Source organism: Cebidichthys violaceus, unplaced genomic scaffold (assembly GCF_023349555.1).
Source record: "Cebidichthys violaceus isolate CVI_PGR_0920_01 unplaced genomic scaffold, fCebVio1.0.p SCAF_1, whole genome shotgun sequence".
In the NCBI taxonomy this organism is placed as follows: domain Eukaryota; kingdom Metazoa; phylum Chordata; class Actinopteri; order Perciformes; family Stichaeidae; genus Cebidichthys; species Cebidichthys violaceus.
In genome coordinates this window covers 9330017-9346682 of record NW_027176262.1, presented here as the reverse complement: position 1 = coordinate 9346682, position 16666 = coordinate 9330017, and the positions used below count along the sequence as shown (strand labels likewise).

General features: G+C 39.8%; 1 protein-coding gene across 1 annotated transcript in view; it reads left to right on the top strand.

Annotated features, from left to right (window-relative positions):
• Positions 1-6550: 6550 nt before the first annotated feature.
• The window catches only part of pdgfd (platelet derived growth factor d), a 54263-nt gene continuing 44147 nt past the window's right edge, over positions 6551-16666 (top strand). Inside the window, exon 1 of the mRNA XM_068709621.1 lies at positions 6551-7182. Coding sequence (XP_068565722.1) covers positions 7065-7182 — 118 coding nt within the window. The 5' untranslated portion in view covers positions 6551-7064. The remainder of the gene's footprint in view (positions 7183-16666) is intronic.

Genomic DNA, 16666 nt, shown 5'->3' with positions numbered 1-16666 from the left:
TCAGATTTTTTTTCTCAAACATTACCCTACCCCCTCAATTTTACCTTCAATGGCCTTAATACACCATCGTATGTCTGTATTTAATGCCTAATAGTTGCCTTTATATACAGCAAGTGTATGTGTGTCAATTACTGTGCCAGTGGAGTGTAGAGAATCTGATGACGGATAAGCTTGTCATAATAATCCTCCCTTCATCCTGTGTATCAAATCAGTTCAATACACCTACTGATAATCTGCCACAAACACATCAGACAACAAGCATACACAACATACCCACACACACACTTACACAGACACACACACACACACACACACACACACACACACACACACACACACACACACACACAGAACTCTAGTTGCAGTCACAACAATTCACGAAAAACATGCAATTACACAAATAAGACTGCTACCTTTCATATTAAGTTGATTCTAGCATTATACAATTTAGTTGTTCAAATGGTAACAGCTGATGAGGATCCAAATGAAAAAAAGGACTAACAAATGGCCAAATAAGGCACTGTTGTAATTGGTGACCTTCAGACACAATTTCTTTAATTATTTTTCATGACAGCTTCTGAATAGCCTGAGGTTTTCCAGCCTTTAACAATAGATTCAAATACAAGACCAAAAAAAGGCCAAAACATTTTTAATAAAAAAACAAGTCAACCTAAAAATCCTAAAAATTACAAATAATCACATGTTCTGTATGTACTAACAAGCTCAACAGGGATGTGCATTAGGTTTGGGATGGAAGTACCATGAATATACTTTGCTTCATCAAAACGATCACGAATTATTAATTAACCGATGAGTTGTCACCATTGGATTTCATTGGCAGTGGCGGTTCTACTATTTCAAATGGTGTACCAAAAACGTTAATCGACAACTATTGCATATTTCAGGAGGTAAAACAGAATCTACTTGTCGGAAAGACAGTGGTTCAATCCCTTGCCCCTACAGTTTACATGCCAAAGTATCCTCGGGAAAGACACTGAACCCCAAATTAATGAGTGCTTGTGAATGTTTATCACTCTTTAGAGAGTAGCACACGCTTAATGAAGTATCATAGGTTTTGATTACAAAGGCAATCTTCTATTTAGTACATTAGCTCATTAATGGTGGAAAAGGGTCATCCATCAATATTGCATCACACCTATTGTTGCCAAAATGAAAGCTGATTTGTATTTGCATGCAATGTGTGTCTATTGTGTGTGTTCACAGTGAATATGCGTCACACACTGATGGTCACAGGGTCACATCCCTCTTGACTACAGGATGTCATAACTCAGCCTGCAGTTACAGAATCTCTAATTGCTGAAACCTGGGAGTGGAATACAGCTGAACGGAGCATGTCTGAAAACACACGCACAATCACACACACACACACACACACACACACACACCCACGCTCTCCACAGACGTGCACTTACCTCCTACACAGTCACACCATTCAAGCACAGCACATGAAACCAGCCTTACAAGACCTGCCCGCCCAATTGCTCATATGGTGACACACATAGTATAAGGGTAGTCACACACACTTGAGCTGCGTGTTCATACACACACAGATGTTAAGCTCATTAAGAGATTCCCAGAGGGCAGCCAAGACAGGCAGGCTACTGTGGGAACCTGGAGGAATATGCCACTCTGACCTGAACAGACACATGAAGACATACAGGAAATTAAACAATAGATGAAGGTAATGTGTTGCTTTATTTTGGCAACCAAAATGTATTAAATAAATGATGGGTTTATATAGATCATTTGTCTATTGTCTACCTTTCCAACTCCAACAAATCTTATCAAATAGTATTGTTAGGCATCTACATGTCAAAGTTTCTTAAGTACAGGAAAGCACTCAGAAAATCTAAACAAGTATGTACAAAATATCTTGTAAACAAGCTTAGTAATCTGGTTTGATTTGAAATCAAACCAGATTTCCTTTTAGTTTAGAGTGTAGGATTTAAGTTTCATATTAATTCTCATTATTATCTACTAACATCTTCCTCATTGTCAGTGTTTTGGTACATTTTGTAAAAAGAAAAAAAAAAGTTGAATGAGATCTTAGGTTAAGAGGTAAACATAAACCACCAAAGTATGGTTTATATTTTGTACTACCTTGTCATTTGCAAGTGCCTTCATCATTTCAAGCGTTAATTGTGAAAAGAAATGTTATTTACTATAATCTGTGCAACATAAATGACTTCTTCCATACATCTGTAGGGCAACATATACACTGCTTCTGTCTGACTCCCTATGCACAAGCTGAATTTATATTTGTTAAAACCATGGAATAGCTCTACTACATTTGACATGCACACATCTACACACACACACACACACACACACACACACACACACACACACACACACACACACACACACACACACTAAAACACTGGTCACGTATCCCTCTCCCAAAGCTAATCCCTCTTCATCTGACATTAAGCCAAAGGATGGAAGGATGAAGAGGTAAGCAGGAGATGAGACGGGACAGACAAAACAAGAAATAGGCAGAGAAATACAAAAATGAAAAGAGAAAATCTTTGCCCTCTTCACCTTTGACTTGTGATGTCTGGGCTATTAGTGGTGGAGCACATCTGACGTCAAGTGTCTGCAGACAGATGTGGCATTTTAAGGAGAAGATATTTCTACACTTTAAAAGGCAAGACATGAACTTGAACTTTTACCCTCAGAGTTGCATTTAAAAAACATTTTCAATTACCAGATTTTTGGTCACATATAAAGACAATTTTCTACTCCTACACTGCATGGGTGAGTCATTTCTCTGCAAAAGAAAACTAAGGTTGAAGAATTTGTGCAAACTTACATACACGCATAAGCTCACACAGGCATGAATAGATGTCACTTAGAGACAGAGCAATTAGAAATTATTACATATGTGGCATAAAAAGCAATTAATGATGACTGAGTAACTGACTACACCATTTTTCTCTCTCTAAATCAAGTCCTAAATTTCCATTTTCTACCACCTCTGTCCTCTCTTTCCCAGCCCTCATTTTGTTAGTGTATTTAATTCCCAAATGTATCTTTCTCCTACCCCTTTTTACATCTTTCCCTTTATTTTCATTCATTTTCTAAGTTTTTATCTCATCCTCCTCTTTTCTACCCCCTTTTTCATCTTTTCACCCTCTTTTTGTCGAAGTCTTCATATCGTCGATGGATCAGACACTGGCCTCAAACACACTACCTGAGGAGGTCCGTTATTCATACACACACACACACACACACACACACACACACACACACACACACACACAATCACGGATATGTTATCAGGACCACACCAGCTCTGGGAAACGAGCCTGGTTGGACCAAAACCAGAAAGTCTATTATAACAACATATGTGTGTGTATGAAAAGGAAAAAAGTGGATCGCAGAGGTGGATGTCTCTGAAATTAGCCTTGCTTGTTTAAAGTCTTTGGTAACAGTAAGGTACATTAATTGCCATAACTTCAAGGATTATCAAAATCCTATATTTTCTTAATGCCTTCCTTAATGCGAGAACGATACATTAAAAGGCTGCTAAATAAATTGAACAATGTTATTTCAAGAAATCAACTGCAAAGTCTCCGTTCCTCTGAAAAGTCTAAAGACCTTACTGTAAAAACGTTTCATTAGACCTAAAGATGCAATTCATTAGGTTGTATATTTGAATACAGTACATCTGTATATTAGCCACAGCTCTGTAGCTCTGTTGCATAGTTAAAGTTAAAAAAGGTTGTTAAACCTTTTATAAGACGCAGCAATGATCACTTATCACAACAGAAAACCAGTGAGTCACAATGGATAAGGGTGACCAAGTGAGAATAAAAGAAAAGTGTTCTTTCTTACGGACTTTGTTTACGTCTTGTTTGGATCTTGTAAGTATTTCCCTCCCCACTCATCCCAGTACCTGCAGTCACGTTTTTTTTTAATTGGCTGGATGTTCAGCAGGTCCCGGGACACTGGGCTCCATGATAGTTTAATATACCTCCGTATATGTTTTACTTCAACAAATTCATTGCTTTTCTTCGCGATTATGTGTCACTGCAACAGTTTGTGTCACTGTACATTACATCGCAGCTATGCGTAGTTCGTAGATCAATCTTTATCTTTATCACACTACTGCACACGTATATAATTCATGTAGGCTATGGAAAAAACAGTGACCGTCTGTGGGTCATCAGTATCTAATGATTTAAAAGGCTATCACTCAAAACTCGGGTTCAGTCTAATTTTCGAGATTGACAGGAAGGGATTTGGGAAAACTGCTCTTAATATGGGATTGTCCTGCATTGGGTCTGGTGACGGAACAATGGATGTGGAAATACTAGTCCGTAAAACTTTATAATTGTGGCCAGTCACAGCTCACACACCTGCCATCGGTATGCTTACCACCTGGCATCAGCCTCTGCCAAGATTATCTGGGAAAACCAATAGTGAAATCTGTTTCAGCAACAATTTAGGAAATGGGACTTCTCAGTCCAGCAACATGTTTTTAAAGTGGAATTTAAAAAGTAATTTTGATTGCTTCATATAAAATCTTGTTTGGAATATTGCTCTTTAATACTTGCTAACATCTTTGCATGAGACAAAATACTGTGCAGAGTTCTGCTCAAGGGAACTTCAGCAATTACAACAGGTCTATCAGTGATGGGGATTAAATCAGCGCCTTTTAATTTAGTGGTTGACATTTCAGCCTTGAGGCAAGCCTGCCGCCCCCATACACACAGACACATATTTGCCAGGAAGGTTACTCTACAGTAGCCCGTGTCTATTCACTGTGAAGGCTCTTCAGCGAAGACGAGAGTAATGCCAGATCATTCAAGCAGACACATGCTGTGGACACGAACACGGACACACACACACACACACACACACACACACACACACACACACACACAGAAAGACAGAAGAAGTGGAAAATACACGAAGAGAAAGATTATATCTGCTACTGAAACTGCACTGTGATCCACTGAAGGATACTGCGATTCTCTAACTTCATACTCAAACATCCTACTGTTGTAGCTGTATTTACAGTACTGTGTCGTGCCCTGTCCCTGCTTTGTCTGTTTTTACCATTGATGTCACTTATTGTCTTCATGTGTGAAATTATCATCTTGATGTCCAGATATGTTCCGAATTATTACAGCCTTGGCAGGTTGCAGCTGCAATGAGAAGAAGAAGATTCAAACGTATCCGTGTGTGTGTGTGTGTGTGTGTGTGTGTGTGTGTGTGTGTGTGCGCATCATGTGAATGTGAGGCGTGCGATACATCTGTGCCCACCAGCGATCTTTATGTGTACTTAGAAATTCACTCCCCGGGTGCATTATGCCTTTGAAGCTCAGTAGGATGGTCTAATAGCTTTTAATTTTAATTAATTTCCCCTCTCTATTAATAAACCTATATCATTCCCTAAGTGGTTCTAAGCTTTAAAGGTGCTGCATTACTCATTAGCTGATTGCTGGGTAATGAGAAGGCATTGTGCTGAGTCAGCAGAAACCTCAAGTTGGCAAGTTCATCCCATAAAGTCTTAATAACTCTTAAAATGAGACCTGATGGTGAATGGGGTGTTAAGTGTGAGTGAGAAAGTGACCGAAACATTTATTTGAAAAGGGGTGATGAATAAACTTTACCTATGAGGGTGCAAGCTGGAGTGTTGAGGGCACTGCTTTGTTTCGCTGCAAATACAGCACCTTAACATTTTACAGCGGTGGATAAACAATTCTGAAATGTACTCGCTAAAGTTACCTCAAACGTAAAGTCTGTCTGAAATGCTCTGCCTTTGGCTTACACAAAGCTGTCTATTGAATGATTCCTGGCAATCCATTAGCTGGATTCACCAATTACAATCCTCAACAAGTGCAATCATGTCATCTGTGTTGCGTTAGATGAGCTGTGGGAGCTTATTGTTAAACAGATAGCAATCTGAAGAACATAATGCCAGAGTGAAGGAACAGACAGACAGATGGCGTCATTTACAGAAATTCCTTGTTAATATAGGCTGTTTTTAAACCATTTCATTCCATGAAAAGAAAATGACAGTTGAGATAATTCTAAAGTTGTTTTTTATACTTTGATGGCCCCATTACACATAGCTTGCCCAATTAATAGTATGCAATGGCCTTCTTTCTGTCATCAGAATCCAAGTTAAGTCATGTCAGCTGTTTCCTTAGCTCTCTGTGTAATTCCTATGAAGGAAGATCTAACCCAAGAGACTTCCTCCCTATTGAGCTGATGACCCTCCCTGTGCTCTCCTCTGAGGGTTTCCTTCAAAAAATGTTCCCTCATTTCCTCAATCCACTTTGAAGACGAAAGTATGCCAACACTAACATAAAGTAGAGAGAGAGAGAGAGAGAGAGAGAGAGAGAGAGAGAGAGAGAGAGAGAGAGAGAGAGAGAGAGAGAGAGAGAGAGAGCGAGACAGACAGACAGACAGACAGATAGACATCCTCCTCTTCTCTGACCTCCCGCCCTAACATCTCGCTAAATTACACACGCACACACACACACACACACACACACACACACACACACACACAGACAGAGACAGGGGCAGACACACACACCGTGAGCGCGCACCACTCAAAGTTTGACGCGCCGACTTTCATAGCACAGGCGCGTCTGATAGAAAGCAGCAAACTATGCGGGATATTTCTCGGTGACTGAACATAATTTATTTACTTCGCGGTGATAAGACGTTCGGCGCCTATAAGCTCATGTCTGACCGTGAACGGAGCTATTTCAACGTTACCCTCCACCTGCACTTAATTGTTTCGGAGTTTTGCTCTCGGTGGCTGCGTGCGCGTAACTTTCAGACGAGGACAAATAATTGGAATTTGGGGCATTTTGGCACAAGACTCCGTGTGCGCCAGGCGTCAGACATAGAAGTCAACAAGTGACTCTCATACTGTGGGAGAAGAGATAGTATAAAAAGCTTGTTGAAGTTGCTGAATGGAAAGTTAGTTTTGTTTTTCTTGGTCGCGGAGTATTTCAAGTGAATCACATTTAATTTACGGGAAGACAGACAAGTTCTTTAGAGTTTCTTTATTACTCACCATGAGTTCACCGGTGGTTTTCCAGATTTGGACGGTTTTATTGTTGGGGACTTTAACCGGGGTCACGGGGGCTGATTTCTCCACCGCCAAAGTGCTGAGGGGCAACATCAGGAGAGACGGTGAGTCTTTCTCATATCACTCTTTTTCTTTGTGTTTAGCGTGTCTTTACTGCTGAAACTGTGTCTCTGCAAAGGTCGGTTATAGTGACCATCTTGTAAAAAAAAAGTCTACTTAATTAGCCTGTAATTAATATTCTTTATTTTGTGTTATTGTAGCCAGTATGAAATACTGTTTTGGAAAGACTAATGGTATATTGAGATGTTTATTTTGGACTTGTGGTGACCTCAGTGTTACTTAAAATAGATATCAGTTGTTTGTAAGTGCAGCAGTTGACTGACATGGCTTGTTGTAGTGGATTACTTGCTGACACACTGTTGGGTGAGTATAGCAGCAACGGAGTGAGAAAAGTTAAATGATGTACAGTGGGTGCAAAAGAAGAGAATATTGCAAAGTCTGTTAGATGACAAGCTGCTCCTGATTTTTAGACTTAAATAAGGAGCATGCATGTCCCAGAACATTCTATTATTGCTGCAGTGCATCCCTCCTTCACTGAAGCTGCAGTCTTCAGACTTCTTTAGCCTCTTTTCTATCTAACTTCCTGCAGGTGCGCCATGCTTACTTTTTACATGGCCCTGGGGCTACAGTCATGGTGCTACAGTGCCTTTGATTACAGACACACCCACGCATGCACGCACGCACGCACATACACACACACATATAGGGTTGCTTTTGGCAGAGAAACATGAAAATACCACTGTATTAGGTTCTAACCTGGGTGATTGCCCCTGTGGACGGTCTCACGTCTCACTCCTGTGTGTGTGCTAATAACAAAGGAATAACATGGAGGGGTATAGTCATGACTCTGAGTGTCCACACATGAAGTAGCTCCCCATCAAAAACATCTAAAACTTTCTGAAGCTAAGATCATTTTTTCTTATTGCATTTAACTGTTCATGATGAATCGTTCTAACCAGCCATGTATATTTAACATTGAGTTCAAACACACTTTGATAAGTCAATACCCACAGATGTTTGAGTGATGGATTGCAACCTGTTAGAAAACAGTTTCCGAGTCTTTTCCAGTCACAAGTGTGTAAAGAATACAAATGGCATCATAGACACCGCAACACAGAGTGACAGGTGAGCTGCAGCAGTGCTGTGAGACAGAGCAGACGGACGGGAGAGAAAAGCAGCGAGTAATGACAAAGAAACGGCTCGTTACCAAATATAAGTTGATACTGTTAGGAGATGACAGCTGCAGTAACTATTTGATCAAGGTTCAAAATACCAGCAGGATAAAAAAGTATCTGCTCCCTCACGGAAAAAGTATGAAGCAGTAAAGTTCAGAAGAAGGCAGTGATAAAGCTCCAACATCCTTTTACGCTACTTTAGAAATGTGAGTTTTTATTACTCATTCCAAAGAGATTTAATAAGATCTGCATCTCAGTTCTACAGAAAATGTTCTCCGTAGGTAATATTTTTACGTTACTAGGAAAGAGTCTAAAACTACATTAAAATGCACACTTAATTCTTAGTTGTTCTTATTGACTTTTGTTGTTTTAGCTCATTATCTCTTATAAAGTGCTCCATTGACTTCATTATCTGCTCAGGACAACAGTATTCCACTATATCTTTACATAGCAAACAGTCATTTGCTGCTATATAAATGATCTGAACTTGGATATCAGTACGTTTAAGGAGAAAAAGTTAAGCACTTCTTTGTTTTTGGGCAGGAGTGCTTCTCAGTATGAGATTTAAATCCACAATAGGCCATTCATATATTTTTTATGTTAAACACATACTTAAGCTTGATTAATTACGTACTCACTGATGCACATTTCCCTTTGCTGTCTACACTTGACGTTACAAACCAAATAATTGGTTTAGTGCACTCAATGAAGGAAAAGATGGCCGTTAATATTTCAGAGCAGAGTTGTTCTCTTGAAGCAGTCAGTCAGTAAAACAACGAGTGTTTAATCATTCTATCACAGGAGTGTGAAAGATGAGATGGCATAACTTTTTTTGAACACCGTCACTCTCTGAAGATCTCCCTGACAGAGTTGAGAGTGAATGTGTCCCTGTGTTTACTTTCGTGTGTGTGTGTGTGTGTGTGTGTGTGTGAATACTGTGACAGAATGTCTTAGCTCACTTCGAGGAATTCCCCCTCTAGGTTTTTTTCTCCTGTGTTTGTTCAGTGTTTGGGGGGGGGGGGGGGGGGGGGGGAATGGGAGATAGAGTGTACATATAGAAGAGGAAACTCACAAAAACACATGTAAACACAGAAACACTATTTGGCCTTTCTGCACTGAACAACTTATCATCTCTGCTGAAGAGACCAGATGACCCAAATATGATAAAAAAAATCTATTACACATCTTTGTGTGTGTGCGTAAGCAGCACTTGTGGGCAGAGAAATGTGTATATGTGTGCAGGCACTGACAGAAACAAGCATACAGTATTCAGACACGGACACTGTGAACTCAGACGCAAGCACCAACATCTCGTTCACAACTAAAACAACCCAAATTATCACATGTTTAACTGTGTTTCTTGTGGCTCACAAGTGGTATTTATTTGTTAATACCGTATCGTTAAGAAAGTGAGTCTTTCTTAACAATGCTCTGATAGAAAATGTTACTGGATTGTTACATTACCTGAACCTTTGTTGCATATTCAGAGAAATTCTATCTTCAGATGTTCATGATCTTGTAGAAATCCACACATTTTGAAAAGGCACCAGAAATCAACAACAATATGACTATATGATTTGTGTCATGATTGTAATTTTAGATGCGATGTAATTGTTAAAACGCTCAGGATTTTTTTATTAGATGGATTTAATCATGAATTGATCATAGCCAAGTAGGGATGCATAGTCCTACTTGATAAGCTATTCTATCCAGAGTCCCTGTTCATTCATGTTGTATATTAACATCTTTCCCTGTAATGTTTAATTCCATGGCACACCTGGGGTACTACAGTTGTACACTGGTGTTTTGAGGCACAGCAGTTCAGTGTTGCACAACTTTGTGGGTACATGGGAATGTGGGAAATACTTTTTTTAATCCTGTTGACTTTAAGATGAACTGAAGTTGTGTAACAATATTTACTTACACACACTTTACCAATGTATGAATGTACAAACACCACTCACAGTTTAACTTAAGATTTTGCCCGTAGAGAATGACCATGCTTTTAGTCAGTGGCATGGTTAACCTTCTGAAGAAACACACCCTACAAACATACAGTGTCTGTATCATGCAGTCATTATGGCCACTAAACAGAGAATATAACTTCCACTCAGGGACAGAACCACAGTACATTTTATAAAGGCTCCTGGCATCTTTCTGATTCCTCCTCTCCTTTCCTCCAGTAGGTCTTCTCTTATCTGTTGCCTTCCTCTCTCAGTGCTGCCTTATCAGTCTATGCCTTGCTACATATCACTCCATCTCTCCAGACCCTCCTCTTTCAATCTCCCCCTTTCTCATGTCTCTCTTTATCTTCCGATCTTTCCCCATCTGTTTCAGCTCTTTTTAATCAAAAGCTATTTCACCCTGTTGGCTCCATGAGCAAATATAATGCGGCAAACACTGTCACAGAGACGCACGCCAGCACACTTGCACAATTGCACACTTGAACACTTGCACAACACAAAGCTACCTGCACAAGGATAATGCTTTTTGCCAACCTTTGTAAACAAACAGATGTTTGAACATCCATTGTGGATACACTTAAAAGATCGACATTCACGCTGGAAATGGGGGCAGACCCAGATACGATATAAAATAATAACAAGATATATAGGAAAATGCACATATGCAATTGCAGACAAGTAACATACAGTATGAGTGGCTGTGCTCACAAAAGCATGCGTGTTTATACGCTGAGCTGAGCGAGGCGTTGGTGATGTTAGTGAGTGTGATGTCATGGTCCTTGACCGTGTCTGATAACACACACACACACACACACACACACACACACACACACACACACACACACACACACACAATATACAGACATTTACTAATGTCTCACAAAGTATACATAAAAAGCAAAGAAGTTTGTTAGACAAGCAATCTCACTCTACTGTAACTACTGCATGTAATTTTTGTGTTGCCTTGGGGCAATGCTGTGCTATAATAGTAGTAAAACACCAAGGGAAATCTGTATTAAGTGAAACACTTGTTCAGAACATTTGTATTGTGCAGAAGTTCATTGGCAGTGAGGTTAAGTGGCTTGTTGGCATCCAACTGTATAGCATATAGATTTGACTGCTCTACAATAACGTCCATCAAGGATATCTTCTTCGAATAACCTCTTGAAGTAATAGAGTAGGGACATGATGTCATCAGCCTGCAGAAGTGTAAGTGTAATTACAATACCAGTATATTTTTTGCCTCTCAAACCTGATTAATTCTTCCTCACTTCCCTCAAACTCACTCTCCTCTATCAGAGGGTATGACCCTATGTATCCCAACTGTTCGATTAGGCTTCTACGTATACATATTTTAATATAAATATATACCTCTTTACAAGTTCATACACATGTATGTACATATTTTTTATCATCAAGTCATGCGAAAACAGTGACATCTATCTTACCTTCCACTCAGATCATGCTGTCACTTCACTTGTCTTTCTGAAAGGAGGTCCCTCCCCCAATTGATGCATCATACTCACTCCTGCACTTCATTTGATTGTTAATATACATATAGCACATTGTTGTGCAAAAAGGTGTTCTGTTGCCTACAGGCAATTGCATTCAGTACAGTACAGTCAGTACAGTCCATTTAGTCAACTGATCTAAAGCTAAGCCAATTTTGTATCATTTTAAGAACTCTAGAGTCCAAAACTGTATTCCTACTCTGCACTTTGAGTTGCAGGAATACAAAGATTTACTCATGGCATGAGTGGAGGGCCATCCACCTGGTCACTGCATCCTGCAACATCTTGATTGATTTAAGACAGGAGGCAAAGGGGTTTATAATGTTTTTGTGTCACCATGTTAAACACGGGGGTGACAGCAGGGCGGAGTGTCACTGAGGTTATTGGAATTCATGAGTCACTCTCCAGACAACCAACATGGAAGTACTCCCCACCCACCCACCCAGGCCGACACACTAACACAATTACAGGATCTCCCTTTCAAGGGAATCCCCCCCAATAAACACTTGTCATCTCACACGCACACACACTTTTCATGTGAGAAATTGCATGAGCTAAAGTTGTTCCACCCCTAAACATTTGGCAGACAGTCTTTTCCTCCCCTGCAGGGAGGAGTAGAGGAAATAGGGTGGTGACCACTTGGACGGAGAAGCAAAGACTGAGATGATGCCTTGGAAATTGAGTCGAGCTAGGTGTTTGCTCTGTAATGGAATTTGTGGTGTTAAAGGTTTATGTGCCTTATGCCTTATGCATCCCCTGCTGTGGAGAATGTGATATTTCCTCCTTCTTTGGGAGCACCTGGTACATACAGTAGATGTGTTTTATGGCATGGAGATGTTTTTATCATTGTCTTTGTACTACAACTGGAAAGGCTGTAGGAGTTGTTTGAAGGGATAACAGGCATGCATGCACGTTTTAAAGATCTGTAAGTGAATTGATAGACAAATATTGTGTTTGTGCACTTTGTTGCCTCGCTCTCATCACTCCGGACAGCAACCGATTTTAAGTTCCCATGACATTTTAGGAGGAGAGGGCAGCGGGAGAGACATGGAAGTTTAGAAGGGAGCTTAGAAGAGTTAGAGGGCACAAAATAGGAGGGGAAGAGGGAAAAGGTGTGTTGAGAGAGATATGCCAAGTTGAAAGACCTGTCCCTCCACTTTTCTGCCCCGTCAGCTTCAAAGGAGAGATAGTGAGACCATCGGCAAGCCAAATGGATAGAGTATAAAAGAGGAAATGGAAGAAAGAAGGACTGATAGAGGAGTGGAAGGGGGCAGGGGGAGATAAGGTATTTCTGGAGAGGGAGAGCAAACAGAGTATAGTGCCAAACATCAGCAGATTATCTGATCTCTGTATCTGATCAAAACTCAAATCATGAAGAAAAAAAAAGAAGGAACGACCAGCTATACCAACATGCAGTACCTTCGCCACTGATGAAGGCCACGGACAAATCTTGCTTCCCAGATTGGGAGTGTCAGGCTACATTCATGCACACTCACTGAAGTGGAAACATAATTAAGCTTCTTCACCTCATGACACAAATGTGATTGTTTAAAAGAACAATGCATTCCTCAAGATTATTCAAATACACAGACTATCATAACACAGAAACACACAATTATTTTACACTGATGCTGTAAGTTCAGGTAACAGCCTTCATCATGTCTCCTATTAGAATTACAACAATTATAATGAGGAGCTGTGGATGAGAAGACCTGACATGTGGACTGTGAAAGAGGACGATGCTCCTAAAAGTTTTGTGCTTAAGCTGAATGTTATAATTTATAAGCAAAACTACCCCAACACAACATCCTACAAAGGTAACAAAATATGGTGGAGTAGCTAGGTGTGGGCTGTATCATAGTATTACGGTATATCAGGGGATTAAGAAATGATTTTGATCTATCAAAAATATAAACGCTCCACTTTCTATTAAAGTGGTACAGAGACGATGTTGAATCAGTGTTATCAGCAAACCCGGCAGGCTGACACGTCTTAGTGTGCCCTGTGTAAGTAATGCTTTTTTTCCCAACAATTTTTGTATTAATTGAAGTAATGTATTTTTAAGATGTTTGTTTTAAACTAAAATGTGTTATACAAGTAGCGAACTCCTTTAAGGAATATCTCAGTGCCTACGTTGCATAACATTTCCAAGTCTGTGGTTGAGAGAGTGTGTGTATGTTACTATGAGTATGAAGTTAGCAGTGAAGTTATAGCTGTGAATGTAGCAGTGTACAAGGCAAAATCTAGTGTCTTGCTTGCCACCTGCTAGTTAAAGTGAAGGGGTTTAGTCGTGAAGATACTGAATTGTAAGTCGCTTCGGATAAAAGTGTCTGCTAAATGACTGTAATGTAATGTAATGTAAGTAAGCGACGACTTCAGCTCAGGCTCACTCAAGATGGACTGACCTTTAAGCTGGAACAACTATTCTAATGTTAGTGACAAGCAGCTTTTTAAGGTTTGCTCTGTATTTTATTTTTTATTTTTAACCAAATACCGTCTTATACCATATATACCCTGGTGAAATTTTAGGAAAGTGTGAAGATATGAAGAAAAAAAAAAAGATACTGCCCAAGCCGAGTAGTAAATCTAGTGTTTAAATTATGGGAGGCAGGGTGGCTTAAATCCCTTAAAAGAGACAAAAGATCAAGCTTGGGTGGGTGTGTGGCTGATAAATTAGCAAACGTAATCTTTTAGCATTTCTATTGCTGCAATGAATTGTAGCCTAATAATGGAAATCAGAACAAACACCAATGTCCAGTAATGCTTAGCTCAGTGAGGCCGACTTTATCTTTTGTCAGTAAAGCATATGACAGGATTGGTCTGTACATGAGCCTTCTGTCTATCTTGAATGTGGGTTGCCTTCCTGTGGTATTGTTTTATGTCTAAATTGTGAGTGGATTTGATATCAGGTCAGTCATTCCCAGCGACCGGGCTGCATACGGCTACCGGTCCATGCAACATATGCTAAGAACTGACTTTACTCTTTCCCCCGTCTTACTGCAACCATGCACCTCTGGTCAGCCACCCTAGTAGCTTATGGTGGCTCATTTTAGCTGGTCTTAGCAAACTTAAAGCAATAGTTTCACATTTACACTTATTTGTGTTTTTGCTGAGAAGTATAAGAGAAGATTGAAACCACTCTTCAAAATGAGGTGAGAGTGGATCTTCTCATCTAACTTTCAGCATGAAAGCAAATGAGCTAATTTACCAAAATGTCAAATTATTGCTGTAACATAGATATCACAGATGTAACTGACTGGGTTTGCTTACTTTGTGATTCCTGCATATCTACTTTACATTACAAAGCTTTGCTTTAGCTGACAACTCTTTGTTATTGTTAATGCATACTTCTCCGCAGAAATATTTACCTCCACTGATGTGTTTAGTTTCTTTTGGCTACTCTAAATCAATTTACAAGTCAATAAAGCTCTTTTGAAATTGAGCCGAGTTGGGGACATACTAGAGGGGAATTAAGAGAGCAGGAAAGAAAAAGGGAGAGGGAGACAGATGTTTAGTCATGTGTAGTCAGTCTTGTAGCTGAGTCATCTGACTGGCACTGTGAATAACAGAGGAACAGGAAAATTAGACAGAGAGAAAGAAGGAGGTGGAGGATGCATGGAAAGAGACACAGGATAGGAGAGATGCAGGAACCAATTAAGGGAGAAAGTTGATCAAACCAGTGGATGAAAAAGAAGAGAAGATAAAATGAAGAACATGAACAGAATAAAGATGACAAAGATGGAAACGAGGTAGAGAGAGGGAGTTAATGAACAGAATGGGAAAAAAGTGGAAGAATAAACATGTGGAAAGTTATAATTGAGCAGAGATGAAAGGTTGATCAGGGTAAAACAAAGCACTAGAACCGAAGACGGGGAGGAGAGAGCTGGTATAGGCTGTTTCATAAAAATAACTGACATGCAGGTGAAAGAAAGAGCCAGGGAGGGAGAGAGGAAAGAGGACTACAATGAGGCAAAGTGAGAGAGTGTAATGGATATGAAAAGAGACTAGAGGTAGAGAGAGTAGGTGTGAAAAGAGTGATAGCGTGTGCATGGAACAAAGGAGAAACAGGAGTGTGAGGGAGGGGGCTGAATAATCAGTGAACGTGAACAAAAAAAGAGGAAAGTTCTTAAAGAGAGATAAAGTTTGTCAACACACAGGGAGGCACCTGCCAAAAGTGAGAGACACACCGATGAATAAGAATGTAGGATAATAAGGGGAAGGAAATAGAGTGTGCAATTTTAAGAGCATGCAGATTAGATAGATAGTGAGCTTCTCCCTCATCATTTCTCAGTCCTTGACAAACAAAGCTAATGTGACTCACTCATCAGTAATTGCATGAGAAAACTTCTGATCCATTTGTGTGAGTGTTAGAAATAAAGAGATAGATAGAGAGAAGGATGGTGCTGTATTTGGGTGTTTAAGGTAGGTTTACTGTAGTAGTCTGTGTTAAGTAAAGGTAGTATACTAAGTACGATAGTAAATTAATTTAAGTATAAGTAGTTCCCATTAATTGTGTTATCAATACAATGGATGCTATAATTGACTGAAAGCGTCTACCCCGTAAAGCAGCAGCAGCAGAGTCAGATGTCACTTATCACGTGATGTAAGGAAAGTTAAAAAACAAGACAATGGTGGAGGATTAGGAAAAGCAAAAGTGCTCAATTGTCCATATTTCTGATTCAACCCAATGCTAAGCATTCCTTTTATTGAAGGTTTGAGCTATTTTGTTGAATTGCCTCTTAGCAATTGCCTCTAGCAAGCAATGATGCAGCGTATATATGTATGCTTTTATTGTGAAAGGTAAGGCTTGAAGTAGTGAAGGTGTAATACCCCACCGTTGTCAATGTGAGAGCAATTAATAGTTTACCATCTTGGTTC